Raw genomic sequence first — 19765 nt, 5'->3', positions numbered from 1 at the left:
TGTCTTTGTCTTTTTTCCCCATAGGGGCCGGGGTCCGGAAAATGCCTGGAAGCGGCAAGACCCGAAATGAAATGGGAATGACCCAACAGGTAAGTCTTATTCCCTTCCTTCTCTCACCTCTTATTCTTGTCTTTTTCTCTAGGCTCTGGGAAGTGGCTGTGTATCCGGATGATCGCTGCTGAAGATGGAGGAACCCAGGAAAGGTGAGTGAAATGCAGCGCTGCAGCGATCGTAACGAAATGCTTTAAAAATAATGTCTTCCCTTTCAGGATCGTCGGTGATGTCTCCGTGGTGCAGATCTAGCTGGTAAGGTCTCTTGTCTCCCTTTGCAGGTGACCCAGGATGCTGACAGGCGTGGCTGAAGTTCAGATGCAGGAGCTGACACGGTGAGCGTCCAGCTGCGAGGAGCAGAACAACGCGAAGCGTGAGTTGCTGATCGTGTGTGGTTTAAATAGCTTTGGAAGAAGTCCCAAGTGTGTATCCTTCCTCCGATCAGGTATGTATCCTTCCCCGACCACACCCGGGTGGAAAGTAGTCCCACAGGTAAAGTAGTTCCATTCAGGCCTCAAGAGGGCCTGGATGTGGCAGCATGGTCTGCATCAGGTAAGTGCACATTAAAACACTTGAACACATGTCTAGCTTTATAAGCCTGGCGCCTAAGGCGCCAGGACAGAGGTCCAACATGAGCCTGGCGCCTAAGGCGCCAGGACTGCGTCCAAAGGGCCCCAGCTTGGGCCCGCTGGCACTCCCCTCGGGGAAATGATGCCTGCCTCTGGGGTTGCTGGGTCGGACCTGGCCTCTTGGAGGTAGGCATCATGACAGTACACCCCCTCAAGGCCCCTCCCAAGGTTCTTCCCTCCGGGGGTTTGGGCTTGTTCGGAAATCTCCGGTGAAACCTTTGTACTAATCGAGGTGCGTGGACATGGTTACTAGGCTCCCACGATCTCTCCTGAGGTCCATAGCCCTTCCAGTCAACAAGATAGAAGAGTTTCGACTTTACCACCTTGGAGTCTAAAATGTCTTTAACTTCGAATTCTAATTCCCCTTCAATTTGAACTGGATCTGGAGGCTTGGATAATCGGGTTCCTGGTTGTACTGGCTTCAAAAGTGATGCATGAAAAACTGGATGAATACGCATGTTGGACGGTAGATCCAGTTTAAAGGCCACTGGGTTGATTATAGCTTTGATGGGATAAGGTCCTATGAATCTGGGATTGAAGGTTTGCAGGCCCTTGAGGGGTAAATGTTTAGTTGCTAGCCATATCTGGTCTCCTACTTGGTAAGGAGGAGTTTTACTTTGGTGCAAATCAGCGTTTTCCTTATACTTTTTCTTGGCTTGCTGTAGATGAGTTGCAGCTTCTTTGAAGGCTCGGGTTATTGTGGAATGCAGATGATTTACTGTGGGCATTTCCAGGGTCAGAGGTGGATCTAGGTCAGAGGTCCGAGGATGGTGACCATACAAAGTATAAAAGGGGGTTTGTCCGGTTCCAGAATGCACTGAATTGTTGTATGCATATTCTGCGATCCAAAGGATGTCTTTCCAATTTAACTTGGATTGGTGTAACATGCACCGAAGATATTGTTCGAGAGTCTGATTGGTTCTCTCGGTTTGTCCGTCGGACTGGGGGTGGTGGCTGGTGGCTGGTGGATAACCGCACATCTATTTGTGCTAGTTGGCAACACTTCTTCCAAAAATGTGAGATAAATTGACTTCCACGATCCGAGGCTAATATGGAAGGTAAACCATGTATGCGAACTATATTCTCCAGGAATTCCTTGGCCAAGGTGGAAGCTGAAAGCAAACCCTTTAAAGGGATAAAGTGGGCCATTTTGGAGAATAGGTCCACAATTACAAGGATTGTGTTGTAACCAGCACAAGGAGGCAGATCTGTTATAAAGTCCATTGACAGGGTGTGCCATGGTGCCGGTGGAATATCCAAGGGTTGAAGTAGGCCGGCTGGCCTTTTCTTTTGAGCCTTGTTTTGGGCGCAAATTCCACAAGACAGTACAAAAGACTTTATGTCTTTTCTCCAAGAAGGCCACCAGAAGTGGCGTTTGATTTTTTCCTCCGTTTTAGCGATACCAGGGTGTCCTTCCATTAAAGATTCATGATGATGGGCAATAACAAGTTCTTGCAATTCTTTACTTGGCAGAAACAACCGCTCCTGGAAGTAGGGTAAGTCATCCTTAACGGTGTAATGAGGACCCTTTTGACTCCATTCCAGTAAGGTTGAAGAGTCTAGAAGTTGTTTTACTTGCGTTTGGATATCCTCAATAGTTTGCAATGAAGTTAAGCCTAAGATTCTTTGCTCAGGTATGATGGGCACAGGTTCTAAGCTCGAATTAGGTTCTTCCATGCCAATCCGGGATAAGGCGTCCGCTTTTCCATTCTTGCAGCCAGGGCGATAGGTAATTACAAAATCAAATTCCGCAAAGAATAGAGCCCATCGGAGTTGTCGTGAAGATTGAGCTTTGGCCGTCTTTAAATACTGTAAGTTTCTGTGGTCCGTAATTACGGTGATGGTGTGTCTTGCCCCGAGAAGGTAGTGACGCCAAGCCTTGAAAGCAGATTTGATGGCCAGTAACTCTTTATCGGTAATTGCGTAGTTGATTTCAGGAGGAGAACATTTTCTGGACCAAAAGGCCACTGGGTGTAGTTGGTTAGTTTTTGGGTCTCTTTGCGACAGGACAGCTCCCATGGCCGAACCGGATGCATCGGTTTCCACTATGTACGGGAGATCTGGGTGCGGGTGCTTCAATACAGGTGCAGAGGTGAATTTGGTTTTCAGGTCCTGGAAGGCTTGTTCGGCCTCAAGAGTCCATTCGAAGCGTTTGTTTTTCTTTAGGAGAGCGGTGATGGGTTGGACTGTTCGGGAAAATTCCGGGATGAATCTTCGATAGAAATTGGCAAAGCCGAGCATGCTCTGAACTCCCTTCACCGAGCTTGGAGATGGCCATTTGAGGATGGCGTCCACTTTTCGCGAGTCGATTCGGACTCCTTGAGGTGTCAGGATGAATCCGAGAAACTCAACTTCTGTGGTATGAAAAACGCATTTTTCGAGTTTTGCAAATAGTCTGTGCTGGCGCAGTTTCTCAAGAACTGCCCTAACATGTTTTCTGTGATCAGATTCTGAAGAAGAGTACACCAGGATGTCGTCAATGTAAACAATGACACAGACATCGATAAGTTCCCGAAGAACATCATTCATAAAGTACTGAAAGGCGGCAGGTGCATTACACAAACCGAAGGGCATCACCTGATATTCGAAGAGCCCAAACTTGGTGCGGAATGCAGTCTTCCATTCGTCGCCTTCTTTTATGCGCACCAGGTGATAAGCTCCTCGGAGATCTAACTTGGTGTACACACAAGCGTCTTTCACCTGGTCGATAAGCGCAGGGATCAAGGGCAGAGGATAACGATTCTTAATCGTTATTTGATTTAGGGCGCGATAGTCTATACACGTTCTAAGGTCGCCTTCTTTTTTCGGCACGAAGAACAGAGCTGAAGAGACAGGAGACTTGGACAGGCAAATAAAACCATTGGCTAGGTACTGATCTAAATACTGACGCAAATGCAGGTTCTCAGGTTCCGTAAGAGCATAAAACCTACTACAAGGTAGTTGAGCATTGGGTACCAGATCGATTTGGCAATCATAAGACCGATGGGGAGGTAACGTGTTAGCCTGTTCTTTCTGAAAAACGTCTTGGAATTCTTGGTATTCTGACGGTAGCTGTACAGGGGTGGAAGTTGCTGAGGCTAGACCCATAGCTGGATTTCTTGGATAACAAGTTGGTTCACAATCAGGAAAACTTATCTTCTTTGCTCGCCAGTCAGTTCTGGGAGTATGTGTTTCTAACCAAGGAATTCCAAGAATTACTTGAAATTGAGGGGCCTTGATCACATCAAACACGATTGCTTCCCGATGTCCATCCTGACCCACCAGTGTCACTTCAACAGTGGAATGCGTTACAGGCCCTGAGGCTATTTCGGTTCCATCTACTGTAGTAATGACATCTTGGGTTACTTTCGGGCGGAGAGGAAGCCTAATCATGGAAGCCAATTCACGGTCTATGTAATTTCCAATAGCTCCACTGTCGATGTATGCTTTTACAGCATGCAACTGCTGAGGCTGTTTTGGGTCCACGAGCACCATTGGCATGACAAAATGCGAGGTCAAAGAGTTAGTTTTCAAGCTCGGCAAGCGGACCCCTACGCTTGCCGGGCTAGGTCGTTTCCCGAATCAGGTGTCACTAATTCGTTATCAGTAGCTCCAACCACCTTCTTAAGTGGTTTAACTGGACAATTTCGAAGAAAGTGACCGGAAGTCCCGCAATACAGACAAAGTTGCATTTGCCGCCTTCTCTCTCGTTCTTTCTGCGTTAATGGTCCTTTAACACCACCAATTTGCATGGGTTCAGATACGTCGGTACTCTTGGAGTTAGCGTGGGTTTTGATCGGTGCTCGGTTTTCATACTTGAACCGATCTGCTTTTCTATTTTGAAGTCTGTGATCAAGTTGAACCACCAAGTCAATGTAGTCTGCGCAGACCTGGGGTGGGTTTACTATCTGAGCTAGAACATCCTTAAGCTCTCCGCGCAGGCCTCGATGAAACAATGTGATCCTTTTTCTTTCTGGCCATCCAGTTTCCACAACCAGTCTGTTAAAGGTGGCTATGTAGGACAGAAGATCCTGATTACCTTGTCGTAAGGATAGCAGTTCGTTATCAAGGGCCTGCCCTTGAGAGTGTCGAGCGAACAATCTTTCCATGCTGGCCTGGAAGCCCTGAAAATTCTGGAGAATGGGATCATCCTGATTTACCAATGGAATAGACCAATCGGCAGCACTGCCACTGAGGTAAGATAGTATAAAGGCTACCTTGGTCTGGTCATTAGGGAAGGCTCCGGGTCTGCATAGAAAGTGTAAACGACATTGGTTCATAAAGACGGCATATTTCTTGGGATCCCCCGCAAAACGTTCAGGCGGGGCCAAAGGCATGTGTCCAGGTAGATTAATTTGTACCAGGTTACTCAAACCCATTGATGTGGAAATGTCTCTGGAATTAGGTAAAGGAGTATGCCCTGCCTGGGCCTGTAATAACCTTTTGGCTAGGTCTGTTCTTTCCTTGGATAAGATCAGTTCTCTTTTGAGAGCGTTAGTCTCCTGGCGGGCTGAGTGCACCTCTGCCCGTAATTCCCCCAAAAGCTGGGCAAGCTGGTTAGTCTCGGAAGTCTCCATAGCGCCCGGGTGGGAAATTGTGGGTAGGCTTCGCGTTCTGTAACGCTCACCTGATTCCCACGGAGGCGCAGGTCTGGCTTCGAGTGCTGATGCTTCTTCAATGGTGAAGCGCAGGACTCTGAAGATGGACAGGAAGGGCCCTCTACTCTGGCTTCTCCGGCTCGCAGGAATATTCCCCTGTGCGTGAAAAGGGAGTTTTACCTACTGACTGAGTTATGCTCAAGCCTCCCACTCTCTTCCAACCCTCCACGATACCCTTCCACGATTCCCCGTGAAGTCTCACCTTAGGGTCAGGAAGGATGAGCTCTCCATCCTGCTTCTGATGCAGGGGCGCGTTGAAACCCAGTTACTTCACCGGATTGAGGATTGATGGGAGTTCAGGTAAGCTTGACTATTCAGGTAAGGCTCTGTAAAAGTTCTGTTGCAAGTTCAAAAGTCCAAGCTTAATAATAATGTTCATTGTCTTTTTGCAGCAAGCGCTAATGCTTATGTCTTTTTTCCCCTTAGGGGCCGGGGTTCGGAATGCCGGAGATATGGCGCCGACCCGAAGTGAAACGTGCAGTTCCAGTTCCAGTAAATGGCAGGTTAGTTCTGGGTGAGCGCTCGGGAACTGTCTTTGCATACGCTCATTCAATGTCTTTGTCTTTTTTCCCCATAGGGGCCGGGGTCCGGAAAATGCCTGGAAGCGGCAAGACCCGAAATGAAATGGGAATGACCCAACAGGTAAGTCTTATTCCCTTCCTTCTCTCACCTCTTATTCTTGTCTTTTTCTCTAGGCTCTGGGAAGTGGCTGTGTATCCGGATGATCGCTGCTGAAGATGGAGGAACCCAGGAAAGGTGAGTGAAATGCAGCGCTGCAGCGATCGTAACGAAATGCTTTAAAAATGATGTCTTCCCTTTCAGGATCGTCGGTGATGTCTCCGTGGTGCAGTTCTAGCTGGTAAGGTCTCTTGTCTCCCTTTGCAGGTGACCCAGGATGCTGACAGGCGTGGCTGAAGTCCAGAAGCAGGAGCTGACACGGTGAGCGTCCAGCTGCGAGGAGCAGAACAACGCGAAGCGTGAGTTGCTGATCGGGTGTGGTTTAAATAGCTTTGGAAGAAGTCCTAAGTGTGTATCCTTCCTCCGATCAGGTATGTATCCTTCCCCGACCACACCCGGGTGGAAAGTAGTCCCACAGGTAAAGTAGTTCCATTCAGGCCTCAAGAGGGCCTGGATGTGGCAGCATGGTCTGCATCAGGTAAGTGCACATTAAAACACTTGAACACATGTCTAGCTTTATGAGCCTGGCGCCTAAGGCGCCAGTACAGAGGTCCAACATGAGCCTGGCGCCTAAGGCGCCAGGACTGCGTCCAAAGGGCCCCAGCTTGGGCCCGCTGGCACTCCCCTGGGGGAAATGATGCCTGCCTCTGGGGTTGCTGGGTCGGACCTGGCTCCTTGGAGGTAGGCATCATGACATCAGGTTCCCTTTATGCTCCTGTAGTTCCATATGGTTAATTGCCATAAGCATCTCCAAGCTTGCCCAGGATCTCTTATTTCCTTGCGTTTATGCATTACTGCATTTGGCTAATGAGAAAAATAATATAAGCTTTTGCAGTATGTATATGTACCGTCCTCTCTCTACAGGACTTTGTAAGCATGTTCTTCATGCATGGAAGTGTGTGTTCGTTTAATGTGGTGCAGGGCTGCGAGTATTCTTCATGACTAACACTACTACATTGTGTTGTCACTAGTGACGTCAGTACTGCTGCTTCTTGGTACTTGATCAAGGCAGTCCATTATAGTATTAGAATCCACGACCAATGTTGAAGCCCCTGTATCCATAAAGACATTCACTGGGTAAGGTTGTAATGGCTGGCTCAGAGGATACCTCTCTGCTGACGGGTCAGGCAGTGGTGCACTGGGGGAAAATTAGTGACTTCCAGCATTCGTGATTCTTCGGCCTGTCATGCTCAGGGGGTGATGAAGGGCCTTCCTGGGACCCTCTCTTCAGCAGCCTTAAGACATGCCCTGGAAGCATAGAGCGGAAAAGAGAGCCTAAGAGAGTGACGGTGTATGCTACATGGCTCAAGGAAACTACAGTAAGACAAATCGTATCGAAACTTGGGAGACTAAAAGACGCGAACTAGCGGCTATGGGGACAGATTTGGGTAGTAAGGAGAAAGGGTTGGGTGGATCATCTACCCTACTGTGCTTCCAGATCATAGAGAAGGGGGATGAGAAGCAAGACAACGAATCCCCAGAGGATATTAAGGCTTTGTTCACTGATGTCTGCAGGGCACCCCTGAGGGGCAAGCAGTAGGTCCATGAGCCTCCACACCAGGCGTCACACCAACGTCTACCATAGGTCCACAACTCATGCTGGCCTCTGTTACACAAGTGCAACCTGGCCGGAGCACCTCAGGTGCCTCCGGACACATGTGTATGCTAATCTCATCTTAATCTTATACGCAGTCTGTGACAAGAGAATGTACCGCTTATGAACTAGACTCTACCCTGTTGCAAGCACTGCTAAGACAAGTACCCAGAGCACCAGAAGGAGGAGAACCACAATACAAGAGCAAGTCAAAACCATCTGCATTGGATTGCAGAATAAACTATTTGCGGATCTAGTTGCAGCGGTAGACCACTGCGTGGCATACAGTAGTACCTATGCTGTCGAGGAACTGTTTTTCCCACTATGTTCCAGGGAGACAGCTCAGATCCACTTCAGCTAAGCGCTTGACCATACCTAAATTTCAAAGACACAAAGACACAAATGGGGTGGCTGCTCATTTTGGAATTCTAACAACTTGGTTGTTTCACAGTTAATGAGGATCCTGCATGGTGGATAATCATGAGATTCAAGCTTAGTGCACTGATGCTTCTTGAGGGGCGAGTTGTTGCACTGTACAAACCTTTGACCTACCTGCCCCAAGAACCTCCCCCAGTTGCAATGTCAAAGCAAGTTAGTAAGAGGGCAGGTGTTGCTAGTGGGAAACAGGGTTTGCTGGGATGGGACACAATCAGGGACCACTTTGAATGCTAGGATGTTGTTCGGAAAGAAGGATGTATGTGTTGAATTGGTTTTGGCCTGCAGAGGTAAGCAGGTCAGCAATCCTGCATCTAAATATACAGTGGAAGTGGCCGAAAGTACTGCCAAGGAGGTCTGGATAATTTATTGCTGTTATTAGCTGAGGTTAGGAAAATCACACATGAGAAAAAGAGTTTGCCGGTATTAGAAGTTATATTAATTAAGAGGAAAAGTCATTTGAAATAGCCCATCCGCCTATCACCGTTTCTACTCCCTATGATGACATATGTTCTGCTGGTAATGAAATGTCAGCACAACCTTACCTCACTTCTGCTGTGGGCCTGACCATTTTATTTATCTCCCTACTAGGCATGGTCTTTGTTAGGCAGAAACCTGTGCAGTTCCCTCTGGGACCACTGCAAAAGATTTAAGACTACAGGTGTTTGGCATTAAACCCACTTGGTAGCAGTCTGTACCACACTGATTCACCTGGTAGCTGTGGCTGAGCAGTCAGACTTCCCTCAAGAAGAGTTAGGCAGTATACAGAGTATTCACAATAGGTCAAAAGTACACAGTAGAACAAGTAAACACTGACCAGAGCTTGGTGTAAAAGAGATATAATTATTTATTTAAAACCACATCTAGAAAAACACACAGGCACTAATAGTAAGCAATTCAAAAACACGGTCACTAAAAGATATACACTCCCTTAGAAGAATATTAGACAAGTCTTAAGTAAAGCCCCACTTATTTTCAGACAGCGGTGAGCGCTTAACGCAGATGGCACTCTAATAATTTGTTTAAAAAGGGAGAGACAAGCAGAGAATAAATTGAAACAGATCCCAACACTTTTTCACGAACACAACAAGAGAGGAAGGCAAAGTAACACCGTGAGTTTAGAGTCAGTAGGCTGGATCCACTTTAAGAGGATCAAAACGAAATGTGTCCAAGGTCACACGGTTGCAGTGCACAAAAGTCTTGTAACGGTTCAAAAAGGAGTTGGACCAAAGAAAGGGACCAGTTAGAAGGTCAAGGCGGCCAGCCCAGTCCAGAAGGTTAAGGGGTTATTATTACCTTGTAGCAATCTTTAGAAAGGGAGGCCTGGCGGACACGGTACCTTAAAGTGGTGAGAATACTCCAGCGGGGGCAGTTGTTCCTGGCAGCGGATGCAAGTCGGTGCTTCGTCCGGGGGAAGAGAGGATCTCGTCGGGGAGGAAGACAGGAGTCCGTTGCACTGCCAGGGAAGAAACCAGCCGCAGAGTTTCTCAGGTAAAAGGAGCGGTCCTTTGATTCGCGGTCCAGTGGTATGTGGCTATCCGGTTGCCGGGGTGCTTGGCATGGGCAATTCGACCACAAGCCAGTCTGGGGTGCGAAGAGAAGAAGGTAAGCTGGTTGTGCCCGCCAGTCAGGGGAAGAAGCCTCTCCAGCCGGGAGATCTTCTCTGTCGTCGGGAAGTGGTGAGTCGGTTACGCAGGGCTCCACCGGTGGTGTCGTCATGGTAGGTCGGCTCAGCTTCTCCCTCGTTGGATTCTCAGGTCCTGTGGCGACTTCTGAAGTTCCAGTCCCCAAAGCCCTATATTTTATGCAGCACACCCCCATTCACTCAGCCTAGCTGTCAATCAAACATGCTAAGTGGTGAGCTGGCCGGCTCACCACTTGGGCCAATCACACAAGAGTGCGAATTGAGTTACCAAGGTAACTCAGTCCAGGGTGCCTAAACCCCCTTCCAGACCCCCTGTGGTACCCAGACAGAGTGGCACCACTTTTGGAGGCTTCTGTGGAGAAGCCCGCCAAAAAGTGGAACAAAGGGCTCGACTTGGGTTGGAGTCACAGAAGAGAACACAAACGCCATTTTAGAATCGAGTCCTGGCAAAAAATACCAACCGGCGAATTAATATGAAATAAATAAACCGGCGGTATGTTCGAGGCTATGAGAATTAAATAATTAAAGTTGGTTGCCTCGAACAATGGGAAAATCCCATAGGGATATATATTAGCGGTCGAATATAAAAAGTAGTATCCACTGCCACCAGCCAAAACTCGATCAGGGGGGACGGAGACGTGCCCCCTCGACTAACAGACCCCGGGGCAATCGAATTGCCCCGACCAGTACGTCCACAATATGATGGTTTGTACTGGTTTCTGTTAATAATTTGGGACTAGTAAAGCCAATGGTGACTTTACATGCCCTGGGAGACAGAAGTCAGTCCCAGGGTATGGAGTCTATGGTGGGGTGTCACTATGAGACCCCTGTGTTACTGCACGGAGGGTGCTGTGTAACACACATAGTAAAAACACATGAGACCCTATGGAGTAAAGGACCCCATAGCCCATAAAACGCATTAACAGTCAAAGGAACACCATAAATCATGTCCAAGAGTTGGAGAAAAAGAGTCTCACCCTTGGCAGGAGAAAAAAACAAACTCCAGAAATCCAGCAAAGCTGCTGGGGGACTCACTAGGTTAGGAAATTCAGCCTAAAGAGAGAATTCTCCGTAACAGTCTTTTGCAAATGTTGGTGTAGAGAAAAAGGGGTAATGATAGTGAATAGGCCTTGGTCGCAATTAAAGATGGAGTAGATTTACCATATTCCCATGATGCAAAGGCTGCATGAAAAATCGATGTATTTCCAAGCTGAAATTGAAAAAGTGATGGCTATTCGAATTCAATACATTTTGAATGTTTTAGATTGTAATTTTGGGGGACAGTAAAGGCCTCTCTGTTAACACTGACCCCATAAAAAAAAAGTAAACAAATGATGTTACAAAATGGTTAAAGGCGCAAAGTGAGGACTAAGGGAGCGGAGACCTCTTTTCCTAAATGAATAAAGAAATACATGAACGCAAGGAAAGGGGGTTAATGAAGAGGTATAGGGGTCCCTTGCAGGAAGGATTCGGAACCTCCCACATGAACTTCAGTTCTGAATGCTCTGCGATAGTCTTTCTTCTTTTAACTGACTTTTATAATTCCCCCATTGCCCTCTTGGCTGAAGGCAATCATGGGCATTTAGCGAATGCGTGATTATTGTGGACAGTCGGGTCCATCCCCTCCAGGTTTACTGGAGCCAGGACATGGGCTTGTGTCCAACGACCCAGCCAGTCTGCATCAGTGAGGACATGGGCTGCTGTATGATTCTGGAGGCGGTCATTGGGGCAGTGGACGAATGCCCCCAGCTGACTCGGCAGACCCAAAAGGAAGCCCCCTCGGAAGTAATCTACACACCTTTTCCAGGTTGCATTCACCAGAGCTATGTCATATTTCTCCATGAAACACTTGTGTACGAGCGTGATATAAATAAAATATCATTTTATTTCATTTCATGAACAGGTGCAAAGAAATCCTAGGCCCATGAAGGGAGTTATTGTTCTCACAAAGGCAAACATGCGTGTTGGAAGGCCGAGGAGGTGGGTTTCTCAAAGAGTTTCCGATCATGGGACTGAAAGTACATCTAGACAAAGGGCCTGGAAGAAGGGTTAGGTTACCTAGGTGGGACTGCTGAGGGTGCTATGCTGCGTTCCTTGACTTGCAAACCAATGAATAAATCACCTCTGCCATCGTCAGAAAAAAGTGTGCGTCTGATTTTTCTATGACAAGACCTAACCTGAAATGTTATCCCTTTGTTTTTGTCTTCAGAAATCCCAACATATGATCTTGCATATTTTGGTAGTCTAGTTTCTAAAGACAATCTGATAGGGAATTAATAAATGGAGCAAATTGTAAAATTTAGTGGAATGTAGGATGAATCATTTTGGAAGAAGGCATAATTTAAATTCCAACAAAAAACACAGTAGAAAAGCTTTTACATAATATATTAGGTTTCATGAATCCTTATGAAAAATAAACAAAAATCGCAATTTAGTTAACACAAATTGCAGTCATTGGCCATACTAGTTATCTGATTTATCAAATAGAACTTCACCTGAATTTCGGTTGATGGCTCGTACAACGCATGCTTTGCCCGGGCTCTCTCTGCGTCTCTTTTCTCCTCTCGTTCTTTAATGATCTCCAGTGTCTGATCAAAAACCTGGTAGATCAGCTTCTCAATCATCCGGAAAGGCTGAGGCAAGCGGTCCTGTGCCTGGTCTGGGTCTGAGAGATAGTAATCTTCGTCATCATCTCTTATCCAGTTCTGTTCAGATGGGGCTGGGATTTCCAAGGGGACCTTCCTGATATACACAGGCATCCTTCACTGTTAAGCCGCCCACTGTACAGTGCAGAAAGCTTTCACTCCTGAAACATGGGGCTTTTTATATTGTACTACAATAGCATAGGATTATTTAGCAGGCTCCCAAAGGCCATCAGCATGGCACTGCAGCAGATCTTAGAAAGAATTAAAACAAATACTTTAATGTTGTGTTAAATAATCTTCTTCAGCTTCATGACCATATTATCAAAGCTTCCATACATGATTGAAATCAACTTAATGTAAAGTAACCAGGGAAGACATAACATTCCAACGCCATGTGTACAAAATGGTACTCTAACCTACTTTTTTCGCAATCAATTTTTGACAATGTGTATTCAGTTTAAAGAAGTATGAATGCATTATGAAGTAGAAACAGACGACTGAACGCAGTTTGGGCTACAAACTTTTATTAAAATAACATTAAGGTTGGAAGAAGGCCCATCTTGCCCTGTGCTAAGGTGGGATTTCCCTACCTAACTGAAACTAATGATAGACTGTGTCAGGAAGTCCAAAGTAAATGTCTGTCTGTATCCAAAACCTATACTTGCTCTCACATCTAATTGTATAAAGTGTAGGGATGTCAGCATTAAAACAAACAGAAGTATGCAAGAATAAAAGATCAGAGCTTCTTCCAGCTCATAGGTGGAAAAGTGTCTCCCTTCCCCAAGGTTCAAACTGTTCACGTTCCAAAGAGGGGTTCTCTTCCCCAAGCCTTCAAGTCTTCCAATATTTCAAAATATCACAATTCCTTGGGATATTCAATGTTTCAATGTATAAACAGATTTTTCCTGTATTCAATCACAAAGTGGCTTTTCCTTAGGTGGGAGCATTCGGTCTAGGTGCAGTTGTCGGACCACGCGGTCCACGAATTACAGATCAGGCAACCAACACACATTATCTGGATCGGTTTCATAGATAACTTGCCACACTTTCAGCTCCACAGTGAGGCTTGGCTTAATCTCCTTTCAATCCCTAGAATGTCAAACACTGCAGAACGATGCGGTTTGCATCACAAAAAAGATCTCAAGAAGGTGTAGCATTATGGAACATAGAGGGGCGCTGCACTGGCTTCCAGTGAATGAGCGTATCATCTACAAGAGCCTCACCATTGCTCACCGATGTATCTTTGGAAATGCCCCCAAGTATTTAAAAGCCTGAGTGTCTCTGTACATCCCACACAGAACTTTGTGCTTCTCAACCTAGTCTGTGCTTGATGGTCCAGCAAGGGTCGGAGGTAGATCATTCCCGGTTAGAGTGGCAAGATCCTGGAACTCCCTGTCTCCTACCCTTTGACATGAAATAAATTTGGGTCAGTTTGTGAAATCCCTGAAAACCTTCCTGTTTAAGTAGTTTCCTACCCGCGCCCTATGCTTCTAATAGCTGCTTTGCTTGTTCCTGTCTTTAATGGTTGTTCCCTATGTGTAATTGTGCAACCCATGCCCGCGGGCTACCGACGTGGTATAAATAAATAAATAAAATAACGTGCCTTTGAAGCTTTATTATCACATGTTTTGTCATCATTCACTTGTTTATCAGCTTTCACTTTTAAAACTAACCTACGATTGCCAGTACACTTTCCTGCTAGGGAACAACTTCTCTGTTTCACGTTTCTTGATTATAGCACCTGGCACCCTTTTCCCAGGTTTCCCTTGCATACAGTCATTGTTACTATATTTCTTTTGCGCAATTATTCTTGGCTCTTGGCAAAGCTTGCTTGTTTAACTCTTGGCAATGCTTGCTTACTTAACACAACTATTGTTGCCTCTTGGCAATCCTTGCTTTCAGGGCTTCTCATTATGTTCATTACTTTTTCCCATTGGTTTCCTTATATTCAATTCAGATATTCAAATTTAAATGTCTTTTCGCTAAGTCGCCCATCCAACGTGTCGAGGAGGAGCCAAATGCCTCTACCGGAAATCCCACCCCTATTTTGCCTATATGTTGGAAGCCAGAAAATTGAGACATGCACAACGTCAATAATGGTACCTATCCCACGAAGAATGCTCAAGATAAGTTATCCATTGAGAACGCCCTACATGACATGCCTGCAGAGAAATGACAGTCTCTTAAAGGAGGGGCATGAAGAAGCGACAAAGGCAAGACACTGGTGACGTCACATGAAGCAGAGGTGACACACCAAGAACAAAATGCCAAAGAAGAGAGTATTTAGGCCTTATAGAATGTGATGACGAAGTAAAGAATTGAGTAACATTTCATGTGCAGGAATGAAGATTGCATGTACGAAGAGCACTAAAGAAAATGCAAAATCGTTTCATAACTGTACAGATGCTGCAACACAAGTAGACTAAGTAATCACGAAGGCTGGCTATATGTAGTGAATAGACTGCAGGCAATACTGCCAATATATGTATAGAATCTGGATGTTCCACGTCATATTTTAAGCAAACTAGGACCCTGTGAGAAAAAATGGCTGAAAGTGTGGCGCAGCAAAGAAAGACAGCGGACGATGGAGGAAGAATCGAGAAGGCTTGTCTGGCCCAGTGTCAAGGGTTGAGGCAGCTAGGAAACTGGCTATCTATTCGAGAAGATACAATGCACGCAAGAAGTGAGGCAAGCTCCTGTTAGGTGCAATGGAAAGACACTATGACTGCCAAGTCTTATTCATTTAATAGTATTAAATGTGAAAAAGGAGCCAAAACACAGTCTCCTGTCACATGGTGTAGATGAAAATAGAATTTGGGCAAGCTGCATCGAGACTGAAGATCGGAACGTGCTCACACTTCCTTCTATTCTCAGGCGCAGTGATACTTTGCAAGGCCGAGTTCAAAGACAATTCGAATGGCAGACAACAGAAGTGATGATGGAGGATGGGCTAATTGGGTGGGAAGGCATGGTCAAGTCCACCCACAGGCACCTGGGGTACCAGCTTGCGTGCTGCTTGCAAGTGAAAAATTCCAAAAGGGTACAAGTGTGCCAACCAATTGTAGAGGGCCACGTAGCAAAGAGCCCTATAGTTTGAAAGCCAATGAAACGTTGTGTATTTGATGACAATGAAGATGATTTGCACTAGGGGTGGGCATAGTTGTCCACCTGACTCTAGGGATCCAATCACAATCCTATCCCCCATAGAAAGTACACCTAGATGTTTCCCGTACACCAACCACAACCCCAAGTAGGTTTTCTTATTTTGCCACATAGTATGACGTCAACGATGACAAGTTTTTGCTATAAATGTGTATTTTTTCATGTAAAACGCTGAGAGACTTGAGCAAACCACCGTTGATGTCCGTTGTACTCCCTGTTTTAGACAATGGCAAATAAAACAGCTAAGTTTTGCCAACTACCTGAGTCGGTCTTATTGGTGTAAGAGTACATTCTGCATCCCCATCTATCCATTAGAGCGTTACCTCGCTTAAAGGGCCTACAGGTTCAAATGTGTCTGCGGTCTCCCTTTCACCCAGATGGACTCACTTGCCTTCTCAAGGTCTGCATTCCACTTTCTGAGGCTCCCCGGAGAATCGTCTTCGCTCACGGACTGCTTGCGCTGGTTCCCTCTGGCATACGGGGGCTTACACAGCTTCCTCGCTTCCCCGCTGCTTATGTCGGAGCTCCGGTAAACCGCAGTCAGCGGTCCTGCACCTGTGAGAAGTCGGGAATCTCTCTGATCGCTCTGAGTACCTTCACTCCATGCCACACTGCTTTCTTAGCTCAGCCTCAGTCTGCCAACGAGCCCCTCTCGCTCGCTGCACCGGATCATGGTCTCTGTACCTCCCAGCATCTTGGGAAGGTGCCTTCTCACTGCCACAACTTCTGCCCTGGAACTCTCCTTCGCGCTCTTCATTTTGCTTCTTCCCATGCTTCTCCGAGTGCCTCTCAGCTGAGCCATTTTTCCCAGCTCATGATAATGAGAACAACTAGACCACTCATGTTTTTTCTTCCAGGCTGTCTTCTGTGTTGATGGTAGCCTCCTCATCTCAGTACCCAAATTGTTTTTGTGTGAGTAAAATAGAGGATGTATGGCTCTGGTCTGTCTCTTCCTCGTGCCAGTACCCCACTGATATTCACTGGGAGATGATTTAGGGAAAAGATAGGGAAGGGACTAGTAATAACCTATGAAGGCCTGGGGGATGTTGGATTCACTAGAAAAGCGAAATGGAGGATACCATGTCTCACCCAAGGTTGCCTCATCCCACTCCCCAGGTCTCCTCCACCCAAGTGATCCTCCCTCGCATATCCACCCCCAGGGTCAGGATCCAATAGCAATGGCCTTTCCCTGGCCACCTGGGAGGGTGATATTTTGGTGAAAGAAATGCAGACGCCCTAAGATACCTCACATACACTTCCCCTATGAGTTAAATATGTGAGTTTCACAGGGGAAAATGAGAAAGGAAGTTGACATTCAACCAACAGTGCGAGACATCGAATTGATTGTAACTGCTTGTTATCATTATTGTTGCTGGACTCTTAATTGAGACGATATATGTCTTGTATGTAACAACTGCACATAATGAATCATTGAATTGAACACTTTGTCTAAGAATAATACTCTGTCTAGGTTAGGTTGAAATAAATCACAAACTATTCTGAGATAACAATTTCTCCTTGCACATTATTAAATCAAATAAACAGAAGATTCTAGCGCAGCACTGGAAAATTGTGTTAACAATTCTATAGGTCAGTTGGGCTAGGGTAGACCCACTTTTCCGTATGAAACCGCAGCCAGAATCTCTATTAACATCTCATTAAGGAGCATTTTGCACTAGATGACTAGTTACCCCACAACCTTTGAATATTGTATATAGTGTGCGGTCGCCCGAAGGCATCATGGCGCTGGAGAGGCAGGTAACCAGAATCAAGGCACACAAAAGGCCAGGAAATGCTGAAGATCAGAACAAATTAGTCTTTAAAGCTTTCCGAAAGAGCAGATGACTAGTCAAATGATTTCACAGCTAGTGGGAGGTTATTCCAGATTTCACAGCTAGTGGGAGGGTATTCAATACTGCTTTATACGAAGTGGGAACTTTCGAAAGCCCAGCCCCCCACCCGGGAGAGACGAAAAGAAGGCACACAGAGCATGCCAGTTGCCGCAGGGCGTGGTTAGGGTCATAGTGCACAAACTTGGCACACAAATACTCAGCTCCCGGATCAAGAAGAGCACAGTGAACAGTGTTTTAAATTGAATACGCTGGGCTACATGGGAGCCAATGATCCATATCAGGGGTGAATGATCAGTGACTAGTCTAAACTTCTGCACCAACAGATAGTACTTCAGGTGGATAATGGCCCATTTTATAGCCAGGGCTTCTAGCTCAATAACAGAGTAATTTTTCTCTCTTGGGAATAGTTTCCTACATATATATAGGATTGGGTGTTCAGGTCGTCTGGATCTTGGGAAAGGACAGCTCCTAGTTCCCGCTAGAGAGGCATCCGTCTGAAGGAAGGACTCTTTTGAAAAATCAGCCACCTTCAAGATGGGACTCTGACAAAGGGTTTCTTTCAAGGTTTTATACCGATTTTATCTTCTTCATTCCACCTGATCTTCTGGGGTTCTGTGTTTTTCAATTTGTCAGTGAGTCTAGCGGTTTTACTTGGAAAAATGGGGATAAACCGATGGTAAAAGACGATTAGCCCTAAGAAAGCACTGAGATCTTGGTTTGTTCTTGGTCTACAGCTGTCTAGGACTGCATAAACGTTTTCTTGTTGTGGCTGTACCGTGCCATTCCCCACATAAACTTCTAGGTACTTTATAGCAGACTGAGCTAATTTGCACTTCTTAGGATTCACTGTTAACCTTCCTGTTCTTAAGACTCTCATGACTGTAAATATGATCTTCCCATGTCGTCTATATAGGCCCCACATAAGTCAGAGGAAGGGTGTATGATCTTATCCTTCAACCGTTGGAATGTAGCGGAGGCTCCATGGAGTACAAATGGGAGGACTTTAAAGTGGAACAAACCTAGGGGTGTGGCAAACGCTATTTTTTTCTTTATCAAGACCAAATAATGCCAATAGCCTTTTGTAAGGTCTATCGTGGAAAGATAGACTGCGTTGCCAAGTTGATCAATGAGTTCATCCGTATGGGGCATCGGATAGGCATCAAAGGCAGATATTGCACTGACTTTTCTAAAGTCAATACAAAATCTCCTTGTCCCATCAGGTTTGGCTACTAGTACGATGGGGATAGGGGGAAGACCAGGGACTGCTAGAAGGTTCCATAATATTAGCCTTAAGCATCTGCCTGACTTTCTGGATGATTGTTGCTTTCCTTGCCTCAGGTAGTGTATAAGGGTTTAAGTGTACTATTTTGCCCTCAGAGGTTCGGATAGGATAGTAAAATCTCTTCACTCTCCCTGGCTCCTCTCTGAATTTATAAGTTAATTGGAGGAGTAGGTCATATAGATCTTGTTTCTGGTTGTTACTAAGTTCAGGAGGGATAAGTTCTTTTCCATCAGAGTCCTTGGGTAATAGACAAGACAAAATGGTGGTAGTAGAGTCTGTAAGGTTTTCAATCTACTCCTTTCACAAGTTGATATGGTATACCCGAGTTTTCAATCGGCTGTCAGCATGGGAGATTTTATAGTTGCAGGGTCCTGTCTGTTCCAGCACCTCATAAGGCCCATGCTATTTAGAGATTCATGTATTCTCTGACGTTGGTAATAATACTAATACTTTCTGTCCTACCAAGAAAGATCGTTCGATTGTATGAGGTTTTCTTCTGTTCCTGTGCCTTGGCCATATGTGTTCCTTGAGACGGTGGGTGGTTTGGGAGAGTGGAATTAGGACTTCCTCTCTTTCTTCCGAGGTCTCTCTCAACATGTCCAAGATATCTCAGGTTTGCCGTCCGTAAAGTAATTAAAATGGGAAGAATCCTATAGAAGACTGGCGGAGGGGAGAGGGTTCTAACAGCAAATAAAGCCCAGGGTACCATCTGATCCCAATTCCTTCCATCATGTTCCAATAGCTTTCACAAGATTGTCTTCAGAGTCTTATTGAATCTTTCTACAAGGCCATCTGTTTAGCGATGGTACACTGAAGTTATTAGGGTGGTAATATGTAAGAGATTTTTCACTTCCCCCAGGAGTTTGCGCATGAATGTAGAGCCTTGATCCATTAATATTTCCTTAGGAAATCCTACTCTCGAAAAGAAAGGGGTTAGGTGCTTTAGAATTTGCTAGGTGGTATTAGCTATAAGGGGAAGGGCTTCTGGATATCACGTGGCATAGTCTACAATGACCAGAATATACTTGTTCCATAACTTTGATGTTTCTAGGGGACCTACAATATCTAAAATGGAACTTCAATAATTGTGAGTGGTTGTAAGGGTACTAGTGGTGGCATATTGGCACTAGTCTTTTGGGAGACTGCAAAATATT

General features: G+C 45.7%; 1 protein-coding gene across 1 annotated transcript in view; it reads right to left on the bottom strand.

Moving 5' to 3' along the window:
• The window catches only part of WDR93 (WD repeat domain 93), a 640373-nt gene that overhangs the window by 519548 nt on the left and 101060 nt on the right, over window positions 1-19765 (bottom strand). Inside the window, exon 3 of the mRNA XM_069624316.1 lies at window positions 12165-12565. Within this exon, the coding sequence (XP_069480417.1) occupies window positions 12165-12428 (264 nt within the window). The 5' untranslated portion in view covers window positions 12429-12565. The remainder of the gene's footprint in view (window positions 1-12164; window positions 12566-19765) is intronic.

This window comes from Ambystoma mexicanum, chromosome 11 (assembly GCF_040938575.1).
Source record: "Ambystoma mexicanum isolate Mex_15411 chromosome 11, UKY_AmexF1_1, whole genome shotgun sequence".
NCBI lineage: Eukaryota > Metazoa > Chordata > Amphibia > Caudata > Ambystomatidae > Ambystoma > Ambystoma mexicanum.
The sequence above is the reverse complement of the archived record's forward strand: the minus strand, read 5'-3'. Positions and strand labels throughout refer to the sequence as shown.